Source organism: Jaculus jaculus, chromosome 7, assembly GCF_020740685.1.
Source record: "Jaculus jaculus isolate mJacJac1 chromosome 7, mJacJac1.mat.Y.cur, whole genome shotgun sequence".
Taxonomy (NCBI): Eukaryota; Metazoa; Chordata; class Mammalia; order Rodentia; family Dipodidae; genus Jaculus; species Jaculus jaculus.
In genome coordinates, this window is record NC_059108.1 from 141,923,665 (window position 1) to 141,951,166 (window position 27,502).

Here is a 27,502-nt window from a genome sequence, read left to right on the forward strand (position 1 = left end):
ATCCCAGCACTCAAGAGGCAGAGGTAAGAGGATTGCTGTGAGTTAAGACCATCCTGAGACTACATAGTGAGTTCCAGGTCAGACTGGGGTAGAGTGAAACACTACCTCGAAAAACCAAAGAATAAAAAGAAAAAGAAGTTTAAGCCAGGCGTGGTGGCGCACGCCTTTAATCCCACCACTTGGGAGGCAGAAGTAGGAGGACCACTGTGAGTTTGAGGCCACCCTGAGACTACATAGTAAATTACAGATCAGCCTTGGGCTAGAGAGCAAGATCCCTGCCTAAAAAAAAAAAAAAAGATAAAACAAAGGAATTAAAGGATCTTAAGAAGAAGAAGTTTAGGGGCTGGAGAGATGGCTTGGCAATTATTAAAGCACTTGTCTGTATAGCCTAAGGACCCAGGTTCCATTCCCCAGTACCCACATAAGCCAGATACACAAGGTGGCACTTGCATTTGCGTTTGTTTGCAGTAGTTAGAGGCCCAGGCATGCATTCATTCTCTCTCTCTTTTTCCCTCTCAAATAAATAAAGTATTTTTGAAAGGAAATTTATCAGGCTGGACAGATGGCTTAGCAGTTAAGGCACTTGCCTGCAAAGCCTAAGGACCCAGGTTAGATTCCCGAGTACCCAAGGAAGCCAGATGTTCATGGAGACCATGCATCTGGAGTTCTTTTGCAGTGGTTAGAGGTCCTGGCCATCCATTCTCATTTTTTTCTCTCTATCTCTAATAAATAAATAAAAATAAAATAATAAATAAATAAATGAAAAGAAATTTATCAAAAGGTTAGACCAAAGTATCCAACACATAATTATAATAACTTTCAAAAGTACAAAGATAGGGGCTGGAATTAAGCAGTTAAGTGCTTGCCTGTGAAGCCTAAGGATCCCATTTCGAGGCTTGATTCCCCAGTACCCACATAAGCCAAATGCACAAGGGGGTGCATGCATCTGGAATTAGTTTGCAGTGGCTGGAGGCCCTGATGCTCCCATTCTCTCTCTCTTTCCTTCTTTCTCTCTCTGTTGCTCTCAAATAAATAAATAAAAATAAACAACAAAAAAAAAGAAGTACAAAGATAAACAGGCATAGGGATGGTGGCGGGGACCATAATTCCAGCTACTACTGAAAGGCTTTTCTCCAGCACATATTAGTGGGTGCTAGCCATTCTTCTAGGCCAACAGAGGCAGATGTCCAATACAGTCTCAGCTAAGTCTTCAGTATTTCATATTCCACATAAGAGCCCCAGGTCCATACCTCTGGCCCATTCTTGGCACCAGCTACTGGAACCCACAGAAGAGGTGGTCAGGAGTGTGGATGGCCAAGGATTATAAACAAGGACTTAGAAGTAGAGGCCTGCCCTACAACTGAAAGACCAACATTTCTGAAGTAGGCAGCAAGTGACTCAGTCCAGGCATTCATGCCACATGCTTATTGGTTAGACTGTGCCCTGCATCCCTGGTGACAGTAAAAACACTGTCCAGGATGTCAGGGCAGTTGACTGTCGTCCTAGTTCTGCAATAACCATGTAGCCAGGACACAGCTCTCTCTGGAACCTCAGCTTCCTTGTAAGGACATTGAGAGATCAGCTTTAAGATCATTACCAGTGATGCTTCTCGGTGAGAAAATTCTGTTAGATCTTAATCTGAAGAAACAATAATTGCCAAAAGGATGCCTGAGATACGGGTTTCAATGCTCCCTTGTTCCTTCTTCCTTGGCTCCAGATGTGCAAGATCGCCGTTTGGATTTTTCCATGTATTGTGAGCTCCCGCCCACTTCTCCCCCAACTCCCTGAAAACAAAGAGTGAGTGGCACTCACCCTGGGCAGAGAAGAACCCTGCAGTAGGGGCTAGTAAATTTTGCTGAGCACCTGAATCATTTGGAAGGTGAGTTTAAAAAAAAAAAAAATACAGCTGCCAAGGCCCCATCTCAAGCCAAGGATCTGCATACCCAGAAAAGTACATCTTCAATAACTTTCCCTCTCATTCTGTAAGTGCTAGTTCAAAAGCCTCAATGAGGCTTTCTGGATCCCCTTCTTTTAAATGGCAACATCCCCCAACATAGGCACTCCCCGTGCTCCTTCCCCGCTTCATTTTCTCCTGGCACTTACCTTTTATCCTACTACATAATTTGCATATTTGTTTAGTTTATTTCTACATCCCTCCCCGAAATACAAGCTTTATGGACTTGGTTTTGTTCATCGACTTATTCACAGGATTTGTAACAGTGCCTGACACACAGTAAACATCAAAATTGTTACTGAGCTGGGTGTGGTGGCACATGCCTTTAATCCCAGCATAGGTAGGAGGATCGATGTTGAGTTTGAGGCGAGCCTGAAACTCCATAGTGAATTCCAGGTCAGCCTGGGCTAGAGTGAGACCCTACCCTGGAGGGGGAAAAAAAAAAAAATGTTACTGAAAAAAAGTCTACTATAGTGGTTAAAGTACTTAGGCTTTGGTAGTGGATTTCCTGGGTCCAAATACCAGTGTTAGCACCTAGGAGCTATGTGATCTTTGGAAAATCACTTTTAAGGTCTCTACGTCTAAGTTTCCACATAGCTTTTGCAAATAAAAATAATGTCCTACCCAAATTAGAGATCCAATGTTAAGTATCATCTCCACTAATCACAAGCGGTGTGGCCTTGAAAATGCAAACTGTGCCTCGTTTTCAACAACTGTAAAATGACCCACCACTGTCTTTCAGCTAGTGACCTAGAGGCCAGACATCTCAAGAAAGCTGTGGTGGGGCAAGGAAAGGGAACACTAATTCTTTTAGTTTTTAATATCAATAAATTCATTTGCAAGCAATCACCAAACGTGGTATATTCTGTTCATAAACTTTTTTTAATTTTTCTTGACAATTTCACCCACGTATGTAATGTATTTTGATCATAAGTATTATCCCCCAATTCCCTCGTTATCTCCCTTCCACTGTCTTAAACTCCTTCTTCCCAACTAGTGTGGGGGGGGGGGAGCACTAATTCTGAAGAAAGTGAGCGACTCAGACGGAAGTCCCGCGTCAGGGGCACAAGGACAATGTGTCTGGCCCTCTCTAAAACTGCCCGTAGCGGGGAGAGGACCCAGGACTAGGGTGGGAGAAAGCGAACGAAAGCCGAGCTCAAGCTTCCCATCGCCCATCCGGGAAATGGGCTCGGGCCAGTTGCTGACTTTGCGCTCGGAGGAGTCCCGGTGCGGAGCGAGGCCGCGAACATCTGGATGCCCGGCGGGGACGGGACCGGAGGGCGGCCGGGAGCCCCGCGGGGCCGAGGGAGGCCGTGCCCCGGGGCGCGGGTCTCCACCCCATCCGCGCTCTCGCCGGGGTCCCGGGGTCCCTTGGCCGGCCGGGCTCCGGTCCTTCACTGGCGGCCGGGGCTCGCCAGAGGGCACCCTCGGCCTTCCGCAAAGCGCCACCGTCCCCCCCGCCCCCGCCCCACCCCCTGGCCCCTGGAGCATCTCCAAGCTTCAGCCGGCCGCCGGGCTCCGGGCTTGTCAATGAGCAACCGCGGCCAGGAGCTGCGCGGAGCCCGGGGGTTGGGGAGCGGGGGTGAGAGGGGGGGGGGAACACCCTCCGGGTCCCCGCTTCTCCGGGAAGCGTACCCCGCTCCCCGCAAGCGAGGGTGGCCTACGGACGGACCGACGGCCGGGGATCCCCGCTCGCCACTGCGGACCGAGCGCGCGGATGTCCCGGGGCCCCGATGTCCCCTCCACACCCCCGGGGAGGACGATCGGGGAGACGCGGGCAGGGGAGGGAACGAGCGGGGCCCCGGGAGAACGCAGACTGACAGCTGGCCGAGGGGCTGGGGGAGCAGGAGGGAGGGGGTTCGGGGAGGAACTTTCCAGAAAAAAAAAAAAAAAAACAGCCAACGTGTAGCAGGAATGGCTCCAAGAAGAGCGGGGGGTGGATGGGGGTGAGTTCAGTTACCACGTCGAACGAGAGGACTCGCAAAGTATTTTTCAAATGGTCTCGGCTTTTTTTTTTTTTCTTTCCTCCCTGTGCCTGTTTAAAACATTAAAAATCGTGCAGCAAAAAAAAAAAAAAAAAAAAGAGGCTGCGTGCGCTGGTCCCTCCCTCCTCCCGCCCTGCCTCCCCCACCCCTGGGCGAGACGTCATGGGAGGGAGGTATAAAATTTCAGCAGAGAGAAATAGAGAAAGCAGTGTGTGTGTGTGCATGTGTGTGTGAGAGCGAGGGAGGGAGAGAGAGAGAGAGAGAGAGAGAGAGAGAGCAGAGGAGAGAGAAAGGGAGGTAAGCACAAGGCCAAGTGCAAGCGACTGAGCCACAGAGAGGCTGGATAGAGACAGGGGAAAGGAACATGCCGAGGAAGGAATAACACTTTGCTTTCCGGAGTTGGCTGCGTGCGGTGAATCGGCTTCTATTTTCTTTTCCTTTTGATTTTTTTTTTTGGGGGGGGTGGGTGGGTGGGGGTGTTTGTTTGTTTAAGAGGAGCAGGGGACAGAAGCCATGGCTGAGGGAGAAGACCAGCTGAGATGTTGGTGACCATGCGTCCAAGTGGATTCTATCTCCAGAGGCCTGCCCTCCCTGCCTGCCAATGAAGAGGAGAGGCAGCGTGAACAAAGTCATTTAGAAAAGCCCCCAGGAAGTATAAACAAACGGGAAAGCATGAATGGAGCGCCCGAGAGTCCAGTGTGTCCTGCGCTGCCCCCACCTTTAGCTGGGCCAGCCGCTACCCAGCCCTGCCTCTCCCCATATACTCACTGGTGATCTTTTTTTTTTTTTCAAGCAATTTTCTTTTTTTTTTTTTATGCTTTTCTTTTTCATTCCCCTTTCTTATCCTCCTTCAGGGCAAGGCAAAGCTTTTAATTTTGGGACCCAACCATGGTCCTGCCCCTTCTTTAAAATACCCACTTTCTCCCCATCGCCAAGTGGCGTTTGGCAATATCAGATATCCGCTCTATTTATTTTTACCTAAGGAAAAACTCCAGCTCTCTTCCCACTCCCAGCTGCCTTGCCACCCCTCCCAGCCCTCTGCTTGCCCTCCACCTGGCCTGCTGGGGAGTCAGAGCCCAGCAAAACCTGCTCAGACACATGGACAAGAATCCGAGCGCTACACAGCGCCCAGTCCGCTCCTTCGGCCCGGGGTTGCCAGCGCTTCCTGGAGGTCCCGCAGCTCCCGCGGTGCAGTGAGTTCATGCACCCTCTTGCCAAGCCTCAGTCTTTGGGATCTGGGGAAGCCGCCTGGTTTTCCTCCCTCTTTCTGCACGTCTGCTGGGGTCTCTCCTCCTTGCCAGGCCTCGCCATCCCCCTCCCCAACTGGCCTCTCCCCCCAGCTCACACATGAAGATGCACTTACAAAGGGCTCTGGTGGTCCTGGCCCTACTGAATTTTGCCACGGTCAGCCTTTCTCTGTCCACTTGCACCACCTTGGACTTTGGCCACATCAAGAAGAAGAGAGTAGAAGCCATTAGGGGACAGATCTTGAGCAAGCTCAGGCTTACCAGCCCCCCTGAGCCATCCGTGATGACCCACGTCCCCTATCAGGTCCTGGCACTTTACAACAGTACCCGGGAGTTGCTGGAAGAGATGCAGGGGGAGAGGGAGGAAGGCTGCTCTCAGGAAAACACTGAGTCGGAATACTATGCAAAAGAGATCCATAAATTCGACATGATCCCCGGGCTGGCGGAACACAGTAAGTCCAAATACTCTGGAGGGGATGAGCTACAATAGGGAGCTCTGTGGAGGGAGCCTGGTGGTGGCCACACGGCAGGATGCCCCAGGGTTCACCACTGAGGTTAGGCATTGGGATTGGAGCTTGTAGGTGGGTGGGGAAGGAGACAGAGGTTTTCTGGTAAGAGGTGGGTGATTCCGAGAGGCCGGGACAAGAGGTGTGCTTAACTTCCATCACATCCTTGGTGGATTTTAATTTGGAATTGCCCTGTGCCACCCAGGGAATTGTGTTCCCACACACATGGCTATAAGGGTGATTATGAGCAGTGCCATCAAGGGGAAGGCTGGCTCTCTCAAGGGCCCTTACAGTCTGCAAATCTGGACACCTCTGTCTTCTCTCTGCGTTGCCGGTGACACGTCTCCGGTTCAGTTTTTCCAGCTCTTGGGAAGCAGAGTGCTGGCCCTAAATTCATGTCTGTCAAACTTCTGGAAGCCTGGGCAAGACACAGCTTCTTGCTGTCTGGGTTCTTCGGTCTATCATACACACGTGACCCACGTGAGCTGTGGGGGTGGGCTGCACACATGTCTGCATATACATGGACTTTTGGGTGATGTGGCCTCTGGGGTTACACAGTAGACAGATTCACGTGTGCACAGCAGGGCCTCCCACGTTGGTGGGCACCGGAGAATAGGGTCCTGACTCTGTGTGTACATGAGGGCTGGTGGCCCTACGCGTGTGCATGTCACGGAGGAATGGGCGAGAAGGATGGCTGGAAGGGCGGCAGGCATGTGTGTCTGGGTGTGTGTCTTCCCAGCAGACTACCGTCTGTAGAGGAGCTGTGAAGTTTCTGAGACGCCTCTGTGTGTTTGTACACGTGTGGAAATCATGTGTGTTTACTGAACAGGGATTTAAAAAACCTCAATACGAGAGAGAGATTTGGCAGATGTTGAGAAGCTGACAGCCCAGGAAAGAGGAATGTGGGCCACTCATGGGCCAGACTCTGGGAGTAGATCTGTTTGCTTTTCCTACCAGCAGGTGTCCTCAACGCCCTGGTTCCTTCAACCCAGGTCTACCTGGGAGGTGGGCAGTGTCCAGTTGGGGTGTGGGGGGGGATGAAGCGCAGCCCAGATGGTGGAAAGGTGAGGGCGGCCACCGGACAGACAGCAGGGGGCGAAATAAACCTAACTGGAGAGACAGGAGTGGGGGCCAATGAGTGGATCAGCTCTCCAGGAAGGTGCCAAAAGGCTCCTTGGGAACTGGCCCTCACCAGGCAGAAGGAGCCTGTGGTTTCTGGCAGGTTTCAGTCACTGCCGTTTCCTGTGGCTGCCTGGAGTGCCCTTCTTTAGGATGTGGCTACTGAGAGGAAGGGGGGGGGGACTGGAAGCAAGGTAGACCTAGAATTCTCTGCCCAAGGTCCTCTCACAGCTGCTGGCTCAGGGTCTACCTAGTGCCCGCAGTTTGCAGAGACACCCAGGACCTGGAAACTTCAACTCCCTGGTCACCTACCAAAGCAAGGGATAACATCCACAAATGTCAGAGGAGGGTGGACATCTGAGGCCAGCGGAAGTCCGAGGAGAGTCTGGGCTGAAAGAGCAGGCCGCAGGAGCGTCGGGGCCTGGGTCAGGAGGAGGGGTACAGGGAAGGAGGGGCTCTGAGTCACGTTGGCCCACTCAGTTTGGAGCTAGGAGCTGAGGATGAATGATGCAGATCTGGGCCCAAAGGGGGATAGCCTTGGGAAAATCCACAGCGCGGCCAGCGCGATGCTACGCTGTTCCCAGATGGCAACCCCAAGACCTGACAATGACCACAGACGGGGGTGGCCGCGGCGCTGCTAGACGCTAAGTGTAGCCTGTGCCAGCGCCCCACGGGCAGTGGAATACTGTTCTGTGGGCGCTGAGGAGGCGTGGGGCCCCGGACAACAGCGCGCAGGATTGAGGGTGCAAACAGGAAGCGGGCCCAGACTCTCTGCAGCTGGTGCAGGTGACACGGAGGTTAAGCAGACATCGACCTGGGCCCACCCTGCAGCTGGTCAGGTGCTGGCGCTCCCTGGGGGGTACAAGGCACACTCGGTACAAAGCAGGCAGTGAGCCGAGGGAGGCATCCTCAGAGGCCTGGGGGAGGGAGCCCTCCTGTCCCCGAACTTCTCAGGGCAGATGGGCGTGGCCCCGGGCCTGTGCGTCACATGGGCAGGGGGTCTCAGTGCCATAGATTTTGTCACTCCCGGCTGACACCCTCAGTCAGTGGGTGGATGCTTAAGGGGAGTGACAGTAGGAACTGGGGCAAAGTCACAAGGGTCCCTGGAGAGGGAAAGTGAAAGAAGGAATACTTTCCAAAGTGGGTACCGGGAAGAGAGCTGTCCTCCAGTACCGCCCTGTTGTGGGTCCCCTAAACTCCCTACTTGACAGACAGATGGGACGACTTGAATCTCTCTGCAGATACGTGAGGAGACTTGAGTTGTGGATCCACTAAATAATCTGTCCCAAAAGAGCAGGGGCTCTAAATACACAGGATTTGTGCAGCACGCACGCTACTGAGCACAGATGACCATGTAAAATGCACATTCAAGTCCGCTTTTAACCTTTAGACATCAGAGGACCTTTGGTTGACAAGACAGATGAATCCCAGGTTAACCCAGCTAGAGGGGACCGCAGAGATTGCCTCTGCGTCTCAAGTGGCACGTTGGCGTCGTGATCTCTGGATGTGTTCTTAGCTCGGCCTACTTGGAAAGGGAACAGGAGATTCCCTCATATGCCACGAATATTCTCTCAAATGTAACCCGAGGATTACCGTCTTTTCCTAGAGAGGCTCAAGCAGACTGAACTTTAAAGGGAGCTTTTCCAGCCTCAGTTTCTTCATGTGAGGTGAGCTCTACACTAACTCCCTTTCACTTTGAAAGAATTTTGTCATTACATCTGAATGTCTGTGTTGGAGTATGGACAAGATTCTGAACTCTACCATTCCTAAGGATTTTACCATGGGAAGTGAATAGGGGTTTTCTCTGACCCATGTATACGATGGGGAAAAATATAGACTTTTTCCAATTCTTTCATCATCCAAAGATACCACCAGCATGTCACTTTATCTTCTGGCTTAAAATTGTTTATGTCTTGTGGGAGACACCTGTTTCAGCTGAGGGCCGTGCTAAGACACAAAGGAAACGTGGAAGAATTTCTTTTCTGGCTGCTACCTGTAGCTTTTGGAAATCAAAAGACATGTCATGTTGAAAGGCTTCACATGCCCAGATGTCGATGCTGTGTACACAACAGGGCAGCGATCCTCCAAGAGTGGCCCACAGCTGTTCTTTAAGCACTGCTTGTCCCTTGCAGAATCAAAAGGGCAATGATGGAGTAGCAGGGGGAGCAACTTGTGTTTTCAAAAAGCTTAAGAGGGCTGGGGAGATGGCTTAGTGGTTAAGAAAGTTGGCTGCAAGCTGGGCGTGGTGGTACACGCCTTTAATCCCAGCACTAGGGAGGCAGAGGTAGGAGGATCGCTGTGAGTTCGAGGCCACCCTGAGACTACAAGACTACAGAGTGAATTCCAGGTCAGCCGGAGCTAGAGTGAGATCCTAGCTCAGAGGAAAAAAAAGAAAGATGCCTGCAAAGCCTGAGGACCCAGGTTTGATTCTCTAGTTTCCATGTAAGCCAGATGCATAAGGTGGCACATGTGTCTGGAGTTCGTTTACAGTGGCTGGGGGCCCCTGGCGTGCCCATTCTCTGCTTCTGTCTTTCTTTCTCTCTGCCTCTTCCTCTCTCTCTCAAATAAATAAATAAAATACATATATTTTTAAAAAAAGCTTAAGATGCAGTGGATTAGGACAGTGAGTGTCCTTTGAGGGGTTGCAAACGTGTGCTTTCAAAGACCAGGCAGGGGATGCCAAAGACTTGGTCAAGTACACAGGACACTATACTCTGGGCTATGGACATGTAGGTACATGTAGCAGGATGAGGGAGGGGACCTGGAAGCCATTGGCCATTGCTTAGTTACTGCTGATTTTTGCATTCAGGAATATGGGTCCAGCTTGACTATATCTTACCATTTCCCAGGAGAGCAGAAAGTCTGGAAATTTCTGCAAAATATCCCAACATTTAAAAAATGTTATTCATTTGAGAGAGAAGAAGAGATAGAGAGAGAAGAGATGGGTGATGGGTACATCAGGGCCTCTAGCCAGTGCAAACGAACTCCAGATGTGCGCACCACCATGTGCATCTGGCTTACGTGACATCTGGGAAATTGAACCTGGGTCTTTAGGCTTCGCAGACAAGTGCCTTATCCGCTAAGCCATCTCTCCAGCCCTCTCCCAACTTTTATCATAGGCTTAAAATGTTTACAGGTCCTAATTCAAAAATGTTAAACACTGGCTAAGCAATGTACCTAATTCCCTTAAAGGTCAATCCATGTAAAGTTTCAAACCAGTTAGGCAGTGCTTTCTCAGACTTCTAGCACATTGGAAGCCGTGGTATCTTCAGCAGAAAACTACAAACCATGGATGGTTAGCCCATCTTGGAATCATCTGGTGTGCTTTAAAAGAAAAAAAAAGTCAAAATATGCAGTGCGCCTCTCTTCCTTTAGTGCAGTCAGTCACTGAGGCACAGGGCCAGGGTTCACCTGCTTTCAAAGCTCTCCAGGTGCTTCTGCTGAACAGCCAGGGTAATGTTGCTCCTTTACTGGCAGCGGCAGAAGTTATGCATACAAACCAAGGCACACCTAGCCGCCCATGTGTCTGAGAAAATTTTAAAAGGCAGTTAACTAAACATGTCATTTCTTGGTTTTTCCATGAATATGATATAAGCATATTTTCATTTGGTTATTCTGTGCTTCCTTCCTAAAGCAAACTAGAGAAAGAAGTGTCCATTGCTCAGTAGTTTTCCACACCATGGAAATAGGGGTCAGAATGTAATTTGTGATAGGAGACCCCCACGTCCAGCTTTTGATGGTCAAGTTTGGCAGAAATAATAATAAACTAAATATAATAAAATAATAAAAATAATAAGAAGCCCAAGGCAGGACTGGAGTGTTTGCTTAGTGGTTAATGCACTTGCCTGCAAAGCCTGATGGCCCAGGTTGGATTCCTCAGTACCTTTGTAAAGCCAGATGTGCAGAGTGGCGCATGCATCTGGAGTTCATTTGCAGAGGCTGGAGGCCCTGGCACTTGCGTGCGGGTCCCCCGCCACAGATAAATAAACTAAATATAAAAAAAAATATTTTTAAAGAAGTCCAAGGCATAGTGGCCATTGGCTCTGTCTAAGGCAATGAAGGGATACCAGAGCCATTTTGAGGAATATGATCACGCTTTCTCAATGAAACTATTTTTCTACTTCCAGGCCCACTATGGTTTCCTGGTTCTCCGCTTTGGTAAATGCGGTGTGGTCAGAAGACCTGGGGTCAAATGTCACCTCTGACACATATTCACTGAGTGAATTTAGAAAAGTCACTTAGCTTCTCTTATGTTCTGTTTTCTCATTTGTAGAATAGCAAATTGTCTATGTTCTCTTTATTCTCAAGGGTTGTTAGGCAGCAGATGAGTTAATAACTCTTAACATACAAGGTGTACAATTACATATTTTGTTTATATTCATGTTGATTCATTCCATTAAAATTTCCCCACCAATTATTTAAAATTTTAAACTATTACTTTTACCTATGTGTGTGGTATTTATATATGTATGTATGTATGTTTGTATGTGTGTGTGAAGATGCACACGTGTACATGTGTGCATAGAGGTCAGAGGTGGACATCGGGTCACTTCCTCAGTTGCTGTCCACCTTACTTCCTGAAACAGGATCTCTTGCTGAACCTAGAGCTCACTGAGTTAGCTAGATTAGCTAGCCAGCAAGTCCTAGGAACCCTCCTGTCTTTGCCTTCCAGCACTGGGATTGCACGAATGTGCCCCCCACACCCGGTACTTTTTCATGGGTGCTGGGATTCAAGCTCATGCTTGAGCAGCAAACACCTTACTCACTGGGCCACCTATCCAGTCCCAAACATGACTTTTTTTTTTTTGATAGTGTTTCAATATGTAGTCCAGGCTGACCTCAGACTTTTTTTTCTTTTTTCAAGGTAGGGTCTTGCTCTAGCCCAAACTGACCTGGAATTCACTATGTAGTCTCAGGGTGACCTCGAATTCTCAGTAATCCTCCTACCTCTGCCTCCCGAGTGCTGGGATTAAAGGTGTGCGCCGCCACACCCGTCTCTGGCCTCAGACTTTTGATCTTCTTGCCTCGACCTCCTGAATACTAGGATTTCATTCATTTTCCATCATGCCTGGCTTAAAACATCATTATTATTCAGTGTATTTAATTTTCAAGATCTAGTTTACATTTTAAAAAATATTTAGCCGGGCATGGTGGCATATGCCTTTAATCTCAGCACTCGGGAGGCAGAGGGAGGAGGATCACCATGGGTTTGAGGCCACCCTGAGACTACACAGTAAATTCCAGGTCAGCCTGGGCTAGAGTGAGACCCTACCTCAGAAAAAAAATTATTTATTTATGTGTTTATATGAGAGTGTGAAAGAGAGAGTGGGTACACCAGGGCCTCTAGCCACTGTAAATGTACTCCAGATTCATGAATCACCTTGTGCATCTAGCTTTTATGTGGGTACTGGGGAAGTGAATTCTGGTCCTTAAGCTTTGCAGGCAAGTGCCTTAAGTGCTGAACATCTCTCCAGCCCCTTGCTTACTATTTTTTTTTTTTTTTTTTCTCCCAGGAGTTCTATTTTCTCATTCTAGCCCAGGCTGACCTGGAATCACTATGTAGTGTCAGGGTGGCCTCGAACTCATGACGATCCTCCTACCTCAGTCTCCCAAGTGCAGGGATTAAAGGCATGCGCCACTACGCCCAGCTTGTCCCAGTTCTTTTTAATCACTAACAGTTGTGTCTAAGCTTTGGTTTGCTACTAGCAATCTGGCATGTGAGCTAACTTATGTGTGACTCTGTCCAAGACCCTGCTGGACATTACTGTCTTTCTCTGGGAATGTTACACAAAATGAATGACTCCTCATGTCCTTTCTAATGTTACTAGAAATCTGTAGATCCCAGGGGCCCAAAACTGACCCTTCATACCCGTGTTAGTGACTTTCTCATCATGACCAAATGCCTGAGCAGAAGCAAGTTAAGGAAAGAAGGGTTTGTTCCAGCTTACCATCCGTGGGGATAGAGTCCATCATGCAGGGAGCCATGACAGTGAGACATGAAGCAACTGGCCACCTTCAGTCCACAGGGAGGACCCAGGGGATGATGAATGAATGCTGTTCGGCTTGTTTGCTCCTTTTTATTCCGTCTGGGACCCTAGCCTGTGATACGGTGCCACTTATAGTTAAGGTGCGTCTTCCCACCTCAATTAAGCTATCTAGAAGATCCCTTACAGACTTTCCTGGAGTTCCATTTCTTTGGTGATTCTAAATCCTGTTGAACTGACAACCAGAGATTAACCATGACACCATCTCTTTTTCTTGAAACTGCCTTAACATTTTCACCAGGATGAGTCCTCTTGGGATATAGGTGTATGAGTCATGGCATGGAAGAAAGGAAGAAGAGATGGTTACCAGGATATCCTGACGTCTCTGTTAGCATATCATCTTCCTCATCTTCTGGCTGTTTTCTGCTTCCTCCCCACAGCGGTAATGCCTCTCTCTGCAGGTCCTGACTCCCCTTGCAGACAGCTCCTGCACAGGCCAGGTTAATGATAGCTCCTTGAGGACCCAACTCTGTTATCCGTCCAGAGGGTTACCTGTCCAAGTAGCTTATAGCCCAGAGTTACAAAGCTATAAACTTTACATAAGAAATTGCTGGGCTGGAGAGATGGCTTAGCAGTTAAGCTCTTGCCTATGAAGCCTAAGAACCCCGGTTCGAGGCTCGATTCCCCAGGACCCACGTTAGCCAGATGCACAAGGGTGCACATGCATCTGGAGTTCGTTTGCAGTGGCTGGAAGCCCTGGCACACCCATTCTCTCTCTCTATCTGCCTCTTTCTCTCTCTGTATGTCACTCTCAAATAAATAAATAAATAAATTAAAAAAATAAGTTAAAATAACCAAAAAAAAATTAAAAAAAAAAGAAATTGCTTATCACTGGTGCCGGAGCTTATGAGAAAAACGTGTGCTTTGGGCTGGGCAGATGGCTTAGTGATTAAGGCGCTTGCTACAAAGCCTAAGGACCTAGGTTCGATTCCCCAGAACCCATGTAAGCCAGATGCACATGGTGGTACCTGTGTCTGGAGTTCATTTGCAGTGGCTGGGGGCCCTGGTGTACCCATTCTCTCTCTCTAAAATTTTCTAAAAGAGGAAAGAAGTGTTTTTCATGTTCAGAAGACTGGGGTTCTATCCCTAGCACCCCCACCCACCCTGCCAAAGCTATCATTGATTCCTTCTGTGGTTCCAGCTAAATTGGCTTAGGGAAGAGTTGACAGTATTGATTCTTCCAAAGGCAGTTATTAGTCAAGTTTTCATTAGCTGCTATTCACACATTCATTTTCCTACATATGTTTCATTCATTTTTCCTTTAAGAGCCAGTGCGAGGCCCACCAGATGAAGTTTCCAGAAACACACCCTTATCCTTTCCCAAAGATCAGTAGCAAGTGTACTGCTTTCCAGCCTCAGATCTATTTTACCTTGTCCCTGTCTGTGACTTCCTAAGCCACCCCTGGGGTGATTCTGACCTCATTCCAGCCATGTCCATTATGGCGTGGAATCTGGGTCCAGGAGCTGGAATTTTAAGTCCTGGCTGTTGGTACCATTTGGAGGTGAAGGTTTTCTCTGGGGTTAGTGCCCTGGAGGTTGCAAAGCTGGAGTGGAGAAGCTTTTGCTCTGCTTTATGTGGCTCCCAGGGGTGGAAAGAGCATCTGCTGGTGGGCCAAGATGAGGAGACCAGCAGGTGACAGAGGCTGGCAAAGCACACGCTGTCAAGGACTGAAACAGTTAAGAGAGAAAGGGGTCAAAGGGGGCGGAGCCGGGCGTGGTGGCGCACGCCTTTAATCCTGGCACTCGGGAGGCAGAGGTAGGAGGATCGCCGTGAGTTCGAGGCCAGCCTGAGACTACACAGTGAATTCCAGGTCAGCCTGGGCTGGAGTGAGACTCCACCTTGAGAAAACAGAGAGAGAAAGAGAGGGAGAGAGAGAGAAAGGAGTTGGTGGTGGCCAGCTCTTTTGGTGTAAATATCTGTTTTTTTTTCTTTTGTGTGTATGGTACATACATATATGCATGTGTATTTGTATTCATGTACACGTAGGTGCATGTGTGCATGTGTGTGCGGAAGCCAGAGGTCAATGTTGGGATAATTGACCCATGTCAGTTGCTCTCCACTTCACTCTTTGAGACAGGGTTTCTTGCTGGACCTCGAGCTCACCTATTCAACCAGACTGGCTAGCCAGCCAGTCTCAGATTCCCTGTCTCTGCCCGCCCAACACTGGGATTACAGGTGCACGCCACTTTGCCCTGCCACTTTAAGTGGGTACTGGGGATCCAAATTCAAGTCCTCCTGCTTGTACAGCCAGCACTTTCTCTGCTGAGCCGTCGCCCCCCCCTCACATTTTTCCCGGGTTCAACATGTGGACATACAACCCCCCTTCAGTGGGCCGAAGCCTTGATTTGGTCCCTGTGCTGCTGAACTGGTGTTGACACAACTCACACTTCATGTGTTTCCCTCCCTTAACCTTTTCCCCTGCTGTGGCCTTGCAGTTTCGGGGTGCTTCTTCCCCTTGCATTTCCTCTCCTCCCTGCTTTTGCCTCCAGCAGTCCCTTCCATGAAGATTTTCTTCACTCCCCAGCTTCTCAGCCTCCATCCTTTTGTAGGGTGCAGAGCCACGCCATGTCTTCCTTGAAGTGCCCCCCCTTTCTCCTCTCACCACTAGAGGTCCTTTCCCTCTGGTCTTGTAAGTTGGGTCCATGTATGAATAACCTCTCTCAAACGCTTATCACCTGGAAGGTGAGGTCTGTAACCATTCTTTTTTTTGTTGTTGTTTGTTTGTTTCCCATTGTTAGCACCATGCTTGATTTATAGCATTTGCTCTATAATGTTTTGTCTTATTTTATTTTATTTTTTATTGTTTTTCAAAGTAGTGTCTCACTCTAGCTCAGGCTGGCCTTGAACTCATGGCAGTCCTCCTACCTTGGCCTCCCGAGTGCTGGGACTTAAGGTGTGTGCCATCATGTCTGGCCCTCTATACGTGTTTAATGAATGAATGGCTATCTGGTGAACAAATGCATGAACCAATCACATAGCTGTCAGATAACTAAACTACTAGGGGAAATTGCTATCTTTTGAGAACTTATCGTTTATTTGCTTCGAGATAGCATCTCTGGCCAGAAACTTGCTACTTGGCCCGAGCCGGAAGTGCTGGAATTGCAGGCCTGTGCTACCAGACCTAGCTGAGACTCTAGATTAGAAAAATCAGGCTGGACATCACAGCAGCTTTGGGATATCAAGGCTATGGAAGGAGGAGGAAGAAGACGAAGAGGTAGCCGGGCACGGTGGTGCATGCCTTTCATCCCAGCACTTGGGAGGCAGAGGTAGAAGGATTGCCATGAGTTCGAGGCCACCCTGAGACTACATAGTGAATTCCAGGTCAGCCTGGACTAGAGTGAGACTCTACCTGAAAAAAAAAGAAGAAGAAGTAATTGCATTTGCTTGGCCAAGCTCTTGTGTCATGTTTTGGAGCTCTGAGGCCTTCCTGCTCCTTGTTTAGGACTGGACTCCAGGGTCACTGAGAATCTTCCTCCCATGTCTACCTTCAGGTCTGAGGCCTTGGGTATCCAGGAAGGTCACAGATAGGACTGTGGTTACTTGGCACATGTCTCTTGGGAGCAGATTGTTCCTCGGGGACTTATTCTCTCTCTCTTGCTTTGTCCTCTAGACGAGCTGGCTGTCTGCCCCAAAGGAATTACCTCCAAGGTTTTCCGCTTCAATGTGTCCTCAGTGGAGAAGAATGGAAGCAATCTTTTCCGGGCAGAGTTCCGGGTCTTGCGGGTGCCCAACCCCAGCTCCAAGCGCACAGAACAGAGGATTGAGCTCTTCCAGGTACCCAGAAACGAGATGCCCTGCCCAGTCTTCCCCGGGAATGGGGTTCGGCAAGCTCAGGCCTGAAGCTGGTTTCTCACAGCCTTCGTTTCTGTATCTGCCAGGGGACTGAGTGACGTGGAGGGCATGTCACTCAGAAACCTTTGGTCCAGCATGGTGCTATTCATCTGCCCTCTGTTTTGTGGCCTCTCTGCGGTGCCCTGTCCAGGCCTTGGGTCCTTACTCTTTCCTCTGCCCTGTAGATCCTTCGCCCCGATGAGCACATCGCAAAGCAGCGCTATATTGGTGGCAAGAATCTCCCCACACGGGGCACTGCCGAGTGGCTGTCTTTTGATGTCACTGACACCGTGCGGGAGTGGCTGTTGCGAAGAGGTAAGTGGACCCTCAAGAGGAACGTTTCGGAAGAAACCTCAGGTCCCTTCATCTTTCATGAAAAGCGACAAAGCCAGAATTAGAGTAGTCACAGATCTGGGTTCAAAGCCTCACTTTGCCACTGGTTCTGTCCATCCCTGGTTTCTCACTACCTGCGGGCCCCGTGTCAGCGGTGAACAAGACAGATGAGGTCCCAGATGCCTGGGGCTTTCGGTCTGGTGGCGGAGACACCCAGTAGGCAAGCGAGCGGGAAGGAGAGGTGGCGATAAAGGCTGTGAAATCTAGAAAGCGCTGATAACTGGGTCCTCCGACCCTGGATGCTCAGGGGAGGTCTCTGCGAGGAAGGACCTCATGCAGTGAGGCCCAAGTGAGGACAAGGAGCCACCCTTGAAGGTCAGGTTGAAAAGCCAGGAGGAAGGGCATCTAACGTCAAGGAAATAGCAAGCTCCAGGCCCCTAGATGGAAGCCAGCTTAATCTGTTGGTGAGCTGGTCCAGAGGACTTAGCCCCTGTCACGTCCCAGTATGAGAAGTCAAGGGAGAGCTGTAAGCAAGCTAGGGGTGACGCAGTGGTGTTGTGGGGCCGATGGCTTCTCCCATGTCCTTCATGTTTCAGGAAGGCAGAGTTTCAAGGTCTGCGGCAGAAGCTCGAAGTGACAAACTGCTTGCCAAGTGGTCCTAGGAACTGGTTGTGGTAGTTGTCAGTGGTATTCTTGTTTGTTTGTTTCGTTTTATTTTATTTTTTGAGGTAGGGTCTTGCTCTAGCTCAGGCTAACCTGGAACTCACTCTGTACTCCCAGGGTGGCCTTGAACTCCCAATGATTCTCCTACCTCTGCCTCTTGAGAGCTGGGATTTAAGGTGTGTGCCACCACACCCGGCTCTTTGTTTTTGATTTTTTCTTTTTTTTTTTAAGACAGCATATTTCACATCAAGCTAGATTTCTGGCTTTTCATGACAAATTGCAAGACTTGCCTGTGACGGTCCCTCATAGCCGCCCCTTGAGATGGGGTGCACACGCCTTAGTCCCCACTCCTTAGGGTTCACGAGGCTGGTGGGTCCTGTTCAATATCCTCATGTCATGGTGTTCCTTACCTCACCCGGGGACTCTAGAGGCCCAGTCGATAGGCTATCTCATTTGGTGGCTGAGTGGGCACATGGTGGGCTGGAGGCTTGCCCCTTCCACCTTCTGCTCCTGCTGGGCAAGAAGAAGGCAGCGCTGGGAGAATTTTGATCACAGGACCGCAGAAAGGGGGGGCTGGGGAAATGCATCTGTTAGCTCCCCGGTCTGGTTTTGATCAGCTCCAGCCGGGCTCTTAGAGTTCTTATTTTCACAGCTGAAGGACTCAATGAGAAGTTTGCCTAGAGAATGGTTTTCATCCTTCTTGAGACATCAGAAAAGATAATTTCATAATAAATTCTGTGGGCAGCAAGCCCCATCCCCCACCACAACCCCACCTCACCAGCCAGCTCCCACTCGGGCTACTTCTGCCAACCTGTCCCTTCCCTGAGGGAGAAGTAACTCAGACCTTTGTTCATGAGTCCCCTCAGAGTTCATGACCCCATGGCAGGCTGCAAATGGACTCCAAGTTGGAGCAGTTGGTGGTGCGGGTGAGGACTGAGTCCCACCTGTGGTCTTAAAGTTGCTCAGGAAGCCTCCGAGAGCCTGTGGGCTCCAGGTTCCTCTGCTGCATGCTGGCTCTCAAAGCCGTCTGGAACTCTTCAGGACCGAGGACCTAGATCCTCCCACCAGTGCTCATGAATCCACGATTTCTTGGGGTGCAGAGCCAGGCTGGGGAGAGTGCAGCTCAGCCTGATGGCTCAGGACCTGTGACATTAAGAAAGCACGGCCATTTCGCGTGTCAGTGACCGTGTGAGCTGAGCTCATGGTGGCACACACGTGTAATTCAGCCCTTGGGAAGTTAAGTCAGAAAGATCACAAGTTCTAGCCAACCTGCTAGGACTACACAGAGAAACTGTCTCAAAAAGAAAAGAAAAGAAAAGAAAAGAAAAGAAAAGAAAAGAAAAGAAAAGAAAAGAAAAGAAAAGAAAAGAAAAGAGTGTGCGATCTGCTTTCTGTATTTGAATCTTGGAATTAATGTGCTTTTTTTTTTTGTTTGTTTTTTGAGGTAGGGTCTCGCTCTAGCCCAGGCTGACCTGGAATTCACTATGGAGTCTCAGGGTGGCATTGAACTCACAGCAATCCGCCTACCTCTGCCTCCCGAGTGCTGGGATTAAAGGCGTGTGCCACCATGCCCAGCTGCTCTAAAATTTTAATAGCATTAGCTCAGTTAGTCCCTATAATAATTCTACAGACTAAAAAGCACATTAAAGCCGGGCGTGGTGGCGCACACCTTTAATCCCAGCACTCGGGAGGCAGAGGTAGGAAGATCGCCATGAGTTCAAGGCCACCCTGAGATGACAGAGTTAATTCCAGGTCAGCCTGGACCAGAGTGAGACCTTACCTCGAAAAACCAAAAAAAAAAAAAAAAAAAAATTGGGGGGAAATTTTTCATGGCCAGTAATGCTCAACAAATAGTGACTCTGGAGAGGGACATGACCAAGTGGGGCCACCATCTCATGCTGACCCACCTGAACCATGGCCCTCACTCTTCCCAACACATCTGTATATACCTGGGCTTTCTTGTTTTAAAATTTTATTTATTTATTTTTTTATGTGAGAGAGAGGGAGAGTGAGAGAGACAGAATGGGTGCACCAGGGCCTCCAGCCACTGCAGTCAAACTCTAGATGCTTGCGCCCCCTTGTGTGCGTGTGCAACATTGCACGCTTGCAGTCACTGTGCACCTGGCTTGGGTGGAACCTGGAGCGTCAAACATGAGTCCTTAGACTTCACAGGCAAGCACCATAACCGGGTGATTTCTACCAGCAATGTGGACCTAACTGCAACAGTAATGTTGGTACCAAGGAGTGGTATCATTTGCTGCAAGACACCTGACTGTGTGGCTTTGGCATTTTGGAGCTGATTTTCAAGAGGAATGTGGAAGGATTTCAAATCTTGGCCTCAGAGGCAATTAGCAGTTCTGTAAGCACAGCTTGATGGACTATTCTGATCAGAGTTCCAAACCTGAATGCAGTAAGAACTATGGACTGTGAGGTTTGGCTTATGAGGGTGAGAAAGAGCTTTGCTTGGACTGCAGTAGAAGCAGTTTGCATGAGAGGCTTGCTGTTATGCCCATGTCCTGATAACTTGTGCAGGGTTGCTTTGCATAGAAATGGACTGGAGTGAGCAGAGGGATATAGCACAGAGAAAAAAAAAGAAAGAAAGAAATCTTTGGATGAGACTGCTGCCTGTTCAGCTGCAATTGAAAGATTACAACCATTGAGATTGGGCCAGCTGACTTGCACTGGGACAACAGAAAGAATGTAGACTCTTTTGAAGGGGCCTGAATGCTCAAGGAATGTCTTGTTCTTCAAAGTCTGCCCCCCCCCCCGCCGACCCCACCCTGAATAAATAAATTGGCACTCTACCTGGTATTATGGAGAAAAGCAAGAAAGAAAGAGAGGGTCATTGGATCTGCAACATGGTCTTATGTTTTGGAAATGGCCATGGGCAGTGTGTAGCAGGTTTGCTGGATGCCTGCTTAGAGACTAATGGAGCTATGAGGATGGACCGTGGACTGCAGTGGAGAGCCAGTGGAGATGTTGGGACTACGACATGGCTGCTAAGGAAAGCTCTGGATGAAGTTTTCCAGGACTGAGAGTAGCCTAGCTGGAGGGGCAGAATTGGAACTTCAGAGTCTTGTTGCTGGTTAGAATTATTGGACTTGGAAACTTGTCACTGACTAGAGTTGTTGGAGTTGGTGCTACAAAGTTTGATGTTTTCCCTGTTTTAAATCTTGTATTGGTTGAACATTTCTTTGCTATACCCAATGCCATCTTTTGCAGTGTGAATGTTTATTCTGTGCCATTATGGGTTTTGGGGGGATTTTTTTTTTTTTGGTATTATGGCTCAGTTAAAAGACTTTGGATTATGGGGATGTTTGAACATCATTAGGATTGATAAAAACTATGGGCACTTTTAAAGATGGACTGAATGCACTGCGTTTTACATCATGGATGGTTATCAGTCTATGGGGGCCAGGGGCGGAATGTGGTGGTTTGATTCAGGTGTCCACCATAAACTTAGGTGTTCCGAGTGCTAGATTCCCAGCTGATGGAGATTTGGGAACTATACCTCCTGAGGCAGTGTATTGTTGGGGGCGGGCTTATGGGTTTTATAACCCGTTTCCCCTTGCCAGTGTTTGGCACACTCTCCTGTTGCTATTATACACCTTATGTTGGCCAGGGCATGATGTCCACCCTTTGCTCATGCCATCGTTCCCCCCTGCCATCATGGAGCTTCCCCTGGAGTCTGTAAGCCAAAATAAACCACTTTCCCCAAAAGCTGCTCTTGGTCGGGTGATTTCTTCCAGCAATGCCAATCTCACTGCAACAGAGTTTTAGGGAAGAAGGGAGCTAGTTGTTACCCAGTATGACTGGGATGGCCAGGCCCATATCATGGTGACTAGAATCACTGTGCTTTTACTGTTTTGCCTCTAAGAAGAATGCTGGGCCAGGCTGGCCACTGGGGTGTTCTCTGCTGACATCAGGTTTCAGGGAGACAACAGCTTGGCTCTAAGGCAAAATGATCCTCCACAGCAAAGGTGACTGTAGGAGCAGTCAGCTGATCAAGTCACCGGTCAATCCTGGACCCATAACTTGTCTTCTACTCAGCCTCAGCCAGCTGCTACTATGGGGGGCACAGTCCCCTATGGAGTCTTTTTTTAAATTAAAGGGTTTTTGTGTTCATTTTTATTTATTTATTTGAGAGCAACAGACAGAGAGAGAAAGAGGCAAATAGAGAGAGAGAGAGAGAGAGAGAGAATGGGCGCCTTCATCTACTGCAAATGAACTCCAGATGCGTGTGCCCCTTGTGCATCTGGCTAACGTGGGCCTTGGGGAATCGAGCCTCGAACTGGGGTCCTTAGGCTTCACAGGCAAGCGCTTAACCGCTAAGCCATCTCTCCAGCCCCTCCCCCCTCCATGGAGTTTTACCGCACCGGGGCGGCCGTGCTACCAGACCCGGCCTGCTCTGCTCTGCAGGTGGCTACTTGATTCGGTCAAACTTGTCATTTACTTTTGACTTTTCCCGGCTTTCCTTCTATTCAATGAAAATGTCCTTTATCAATTTATGTGTTTCTTGGATTTTTGGATACCAAAACAAGATCCCACAATTAATTAACAGGGTTGAGGTTGGCCTTCTTGCATTCCATGTCCATTGCAAAATCTTGGCACCCCTGGGCTTCCTTTTTCCATTGTGAACCTTCCTTGCATTCTGACTCTCAGGCATGGCTGTCTAGAGTCACTACTAAGGGTATGGCTGTCTAGATTCAATACTAGGAGCATGGCTGTCTAGAGTCATTACTAAGGGCATGCCTATCTTTTTTTTTTTTTTTTTTTGGTTTTTCGAGGTAGGGTCTCACTCTAGCCCAGGCTGACCTGGAATTCACTATGGTGTCTCAAGGTGGCCTCGAACTCACGGTGCTCCTCCTACCTCTGCCTCCCAAGTGCTGGGATTAAAGGCGTGCGCCACCACGCCCGGGGCATGCCTATCTTGAGTCATTACCTCTGGCATTCTGATTTTATACTTGTTTTCTCACACAACTCATCGCAGTAAGCCAGGTGCAGTCACAACTTGTCCTTTCATGTTCCCTTGTTTCAAGGGAAACTCTGAGCCATTTTTTGTTTTAGAAAAGACCAATGGACTGGACTTTTAAAAATTTTTAATTTTAGGAAGAGTGAGAGGAGGAGAGAGAGACAGAGAATTGGCCCAGGCCCTCAGTCATTGAAATTGAACTCCTGATACTTTTGCTACCTAATGGGCATGTGCACCTTGTGTTTGCCTCACCTTTGTGCATCTGGCTTATGTGGGATCTGGAGAGTCAAACATAGGTTCTTAGGCTTCGCAGGCATATCTTAAACGCTAAGCCATCTCTCCAGCCCCTGTTTATTTTTTATGCAAAAGAGCAAAAGTGAGAAAGATAAAGAGAGAGAGAATTGGCATGCCAGAGCCTCCAGCCACTGTAATCCAACTCCAGATGAATGTGCCACCTTGTGCATCTGGTTTATGTGGGACCTGGAGAGTTGAACATGGGTCCTTAGGCTTCACAGACAAGCACATTAACTGCTAAGCTGTCTCTCCAGCACTCTCCAAGTCATTTTCACTTCATCATGTTTTCCTTCTTCAAGGAAAATATGGCCAAGTATAGCCATGACTTGCTTCTTATCTCTTCTGGAATCATTGACTTTCTCCATATCCACCATCACCCCCAGAGAGATGCTGGTGTCTTCTACTTTCACTGACTCGGCTTTTGCAGGTGATCTTATCTTAATCATTGATTCCTGACTTCTGTCTTTGTTTCATTTAAATTTGGCGTTAAAAAAAACCTGTGTGTGTGTGTGTGTGTGTGTGTGTATGGGCAAGTGTGCCAAAGTGTGATCACAGGACTGCCATGAGATGTCTGAGCTTTACTTCTTTTTAGACAGAGTCTCTTCCTGCTGCAAAAAAGCTGCCAGATTACAAAGGAATGTCAGACAGGCTGAGTCCTGAGCTGTGGATTCTCCTGGCTCCCCCTCCCATTGTATAGGCACTTTGGAATTAAGAGGCATGTGCCACATTGCATGCCATGCAGTTTTATGTGGGAACTGGGGAACTGAACCCAGGCTCACAGGGTTTGCAAGCAAGTACCTTTAACTGCTGAGCCAGCTCTCTCTGGCCCCCATGATTCCTGCACTTATCCTATTGCTGTTTTCCAGTCCCCGTCCCTTCCCTTCCACAGTCCCCCAGCCCCTGTCCCTTCCCTTTCAAAGTCTCTCCAGTCCCTGTGGCTTCTCTACACCCTTCTTCAGCAGTTGGCTCAACTATCTCCTCTCCCAGAAAACCCTTGGGCAACATAAACTTTTCCTTGGCATTCTGCCCTCTAGTAGGTAGACGACAGTTTTCTCCTAATGCCATTCTGTGGAAAGGGATGGCTCTTTCCATTCTCCTTCAGATGCCCCCTGTTTACACCCCTGCCTAGCTGTTCACAGTGTCACAGAAATACGCGGAATGTGGCACCATGTGCAGGAAGACCCACTCTGAGCTTTGGAAGCTCTGTCACCTGCGACTCCAAATATAACTTAGAGCTCAGCCTCGCCTGGGTGATGCGCACACCCGACCACACACAGCGCGTTCCTCCCTGACACTGGCTCCTCTTCCGCAGAGTCCAACCTGGGCCTGGAAATCAGCATTCATTGTCCATGTCACACCTTTCAGCCCAATGGAGACATCCTCGAAAACGTTCACGAGGTGATGGAAATCAAGTTCAAAGGTAATGAAATGGATGTGTGGTAAGATGAGGGGATGGTTAATTCGACTGGAGATCTCATTTTAAGAAAAAGAACTGATCTTTGCTGGGTGTGGTGGTACACGTCTTTAATCCCAGCACTTGGATCACCATGAGTTCGAGGCCACCCTGAGACTACATAGTGAATTCCAGGTCAGCCTGGCCTAGAGAGAAACCCTACCTCAAAAAAGAAGCCGGATGCCGGGCGTGGTGGCGCATGCCTTTAATCATAGCACTTGGGAGGCAGAGGTAGTTGGATCGCCGTGAGTTCAAGGCCGTCCTAACACTACAGAGTGAATTCCAGGTCAGCCTGGGCTAGAGTGAGACCCTACCTCAAAAAAACAAAAAAAAATTACTTTTAAGCTGGGCGTGGTGGCGCACGCCTTTAATCCCAGCACTAGGGAGGCAGAGGTAGGAGGATCCTGTGAGTTCGAGGCCACCTTGAGACTACATAGTGAATTCCAGGTCAGCCTGAGCTAGGGAGAACCTACCTCAAAAAACAAAAACAACAACAACAACAAAAAAAAAACACAAAAACAAAATAAAAGAAAGAAAAAAAAAGAACTGATCTTTATAGAGATGGCCAACATTTTGCATTTGAGTCATTCTGCTTTGGGTCAAATGTGCAGGTGCCACAGCATGGTGTGGGTGTTCAGGTTAGAATACATGAGCATTTGGCAGATAAAGGTGGTGATAAGAGTGTGAAATCACATACGCCAACTGCTCAGAGACCAGGGAAATGGGCCAAGAGTACCTTTTCCACAGGGTTGTCACACAGTGAAGTGAGATTAACAAGTATAAAACCTGGTGTCAGGAATGTTCAGCAAATGACCGTTACTTGTCACCTTCCCTTAAACGAATTAACTCCAGCATCCCTGATCATGAGTGCCCTGGCTACCGAGACTTCTAGAGGCCGCAGAGCCACCGGATCCTCGGCCAGGTGCTGTCTGGGCTTACATGATTGCTTCTTGGCGCGGACATTTGACCACGATGTTTATGTAGAGAAGGCAAAGTCCTTGAGAGGCATTCCTGACTTTCCAATATATTTCCAAGGAACTCAGCCAGGGTAGGCTGGACTTAAGGAGAGCCCTTCTCCCTTCCAATTCCCATTTGGCAGTGGTGTGCTGATCAGAGGCTTACCTGGGTAAAGGTGCAATTTGCTCTTGGCCAAGAGTAGCTCTTGGGCTTGGGTCTCAGCAGTCCCTTAACCTGCATGGCCTCAGGGTTTTTTTGTTTTTGTTTTTTTCTGTTGTTATTTTTTTGTTTTGTGAGGCTGATTTGGAACTCACTCAGTATCCTAGGCTGGTCTCAAACTCAGGGCAATCCTCCTACTTAAGCCTCTTAAGTACTGAGATTAAAGGCATGAGAGTTCCCCACCCCCTCCACCACCGCTCTTTGCGTCCTAACCACAGAGCCTTAATCACTTCGGAGTCCTTGCCTAAAGGACAGGCTAAGATGGTACTTCCCACTCTCATGAGTTCACCCGTCATGCACAGAGACTTTTAGAAAAAGGAATCTGAGACCCAGGTCTCCTGCTTATTTTATATCAAATACACCTTCCTTAGATCAGAGTCTCTTATGCAAGTATGAAAATTAGACTCCCAGTGTGTCCCTGCCCTCGTGACATTGGCCAACTGTGGGCCACTGTCCTTCACCAACTAGATCCGCGGTTGGTACAGACTCTCCCAAGTCGTTCTCTGGGCTTTTCTTTTCCAGACGAATTGGAGCTCTTTTCCTAGAGCTTATGTGTTAAGCTATTTATCATAAGCTTCATTGTCTCCTCAGAAGTTGATAGTGTAAATGCTGACGCTCACCCAATGTGAATGTTAATCCTTCAGTTTTGTTTCTTTGGTAGGCTATCTTAAATTGTGACACTTTATTTCATTGGTTTTTTTAAATTTTTTTTTTTGTTTATTTATTTGAGAGCGACAGACAGAGAGAGGCAGATAGAGAGAGAGAGAATAGGCACTCCAGGGCCTCTAGCCAGTGCAGATGAACTCCAGATGCGTGCACCCCCTTGTGCATCTGGCTAATGTGGGTCCTGGGGAATCAAGCCTTGAACGGGGTCCTTAGGCTTCACAAGCAAGCACTTAAAAGACATCTCTCCAGCCCCTCAACCCTTTTTTAAGGTAGGGTCTCACTCTAGCCCAGGATGACCTGGAATTCACTATGTAGTCTCAGGCTGGCCTCAAACTCACAGTGATTCTCCTACCTCTGCCTCCCAGGTGCTGGGATGAAAGGCTTGCGCCACCACGCTTGGCTCAATTTGTGACACTTTAGACTGTCAGTAGGACAATCAATTACCTTGACCAGTTCAGATTAGAAAAGGAAATTCACACCCTCACAATTCTTAGAGTCTAACCTGGCGGCCCAAAGACTTGTAGTGGAGCGCTGCTTAGGGGTACTTTGTGACTCTGTGGGGGCTCTCGGAAAGCCTCCCAGGAAGGGTGATCTGTTATCTTGTGGGAGAAGCTTGTGCAGGAGTGGTGAGGGGATCTGACTGGGAGTCTGGCAGGGTCTACAGTGACCACTGAGTGCTTTAAAAAAATTATTTATTTATTTGAGAGAGGAGGATGACAGAGAGGGAGAGAATGGGTGCACCAGGGCTTCCAGCCACTGCAAACAAACTCCAGATGCGTGCGCCCCCTTGTGCATCTGGCTTACGTGGGTCCTGGGGAATCGAACCGGGATCCTTTGGCTTTGCAGGCAAGTGCCTTAACTGCTAAGCCATCTCTCCAGCCCCACTGAATGCTTTTGATAGTAGTTGCTCCCCTCGGTCTTGATCTTCCTGCCAGGGCCATAGAAAGAGCTCTGCCACGGTTCCTCCCTCACAGAGGGTACTGCTGCTCCTCCTCCTGGGCAAATGGTGAGGAAGCAGCCTCCAGGAACATGGCTTTTCTCAGACAGGAAGCTATGGTCTTTCCCGCTGCAGGGGTGGACAATGACGATGACCATGGCCGTGGAGACCTGGGGCGCCTCAAGAAGCAGAAAGACCACCATAACCCTCACCTGATCCTCATGATGATTCCCCCACACCGACTCGACAACCCAGGCCAGGGTGGTCAGAGGAAGAAGCGGGCCCTGGACACCAACTACTGCTTCCGGTGAGCCTGGGCCC

General features: G+C 48.9%; 1 protein-coding gene across 1 annotated transcript in view; it reads left to right on the forward strand.

Moving 5' to 3' along the window:
• Positions 1 to 4,431: 4,431 nt before the first annotated feature.
• Tgfb3 (transforming growth factor beta 3) overlaps positions 4,432 to 27,502 on the forward strand; it is a 29,916-nt gene continuing 6,845 nt past the window's right edge. Inside the window, exons 1-5 of the mRNA XM_004649395.2 lie at positions 4,432 to 5,638; positions 16,467 to 16,630; positions 16,873 to 17,002; positions 24,262 to 24,369; positions 27,317 to 27,488. Coding sequence (XP_004649452.1) covers positions 5,287 to 5,638; positions 16,467 to 16,630; positions 16,873 to 17,002; positions 24,262 to 24,369; positions 27,317 to 27,488 — 926 coding nt within the window. The 5' untranslated portion in view covers positions 4,432 to 5,286. The remainder of the gene's footprint in view (positions 5,639 to 16,466; positions 16,631 to 16,872; positions 17,003 to 24,261; positions 24,370 to 27,316; positions 27,489 to 27,502) is intronic.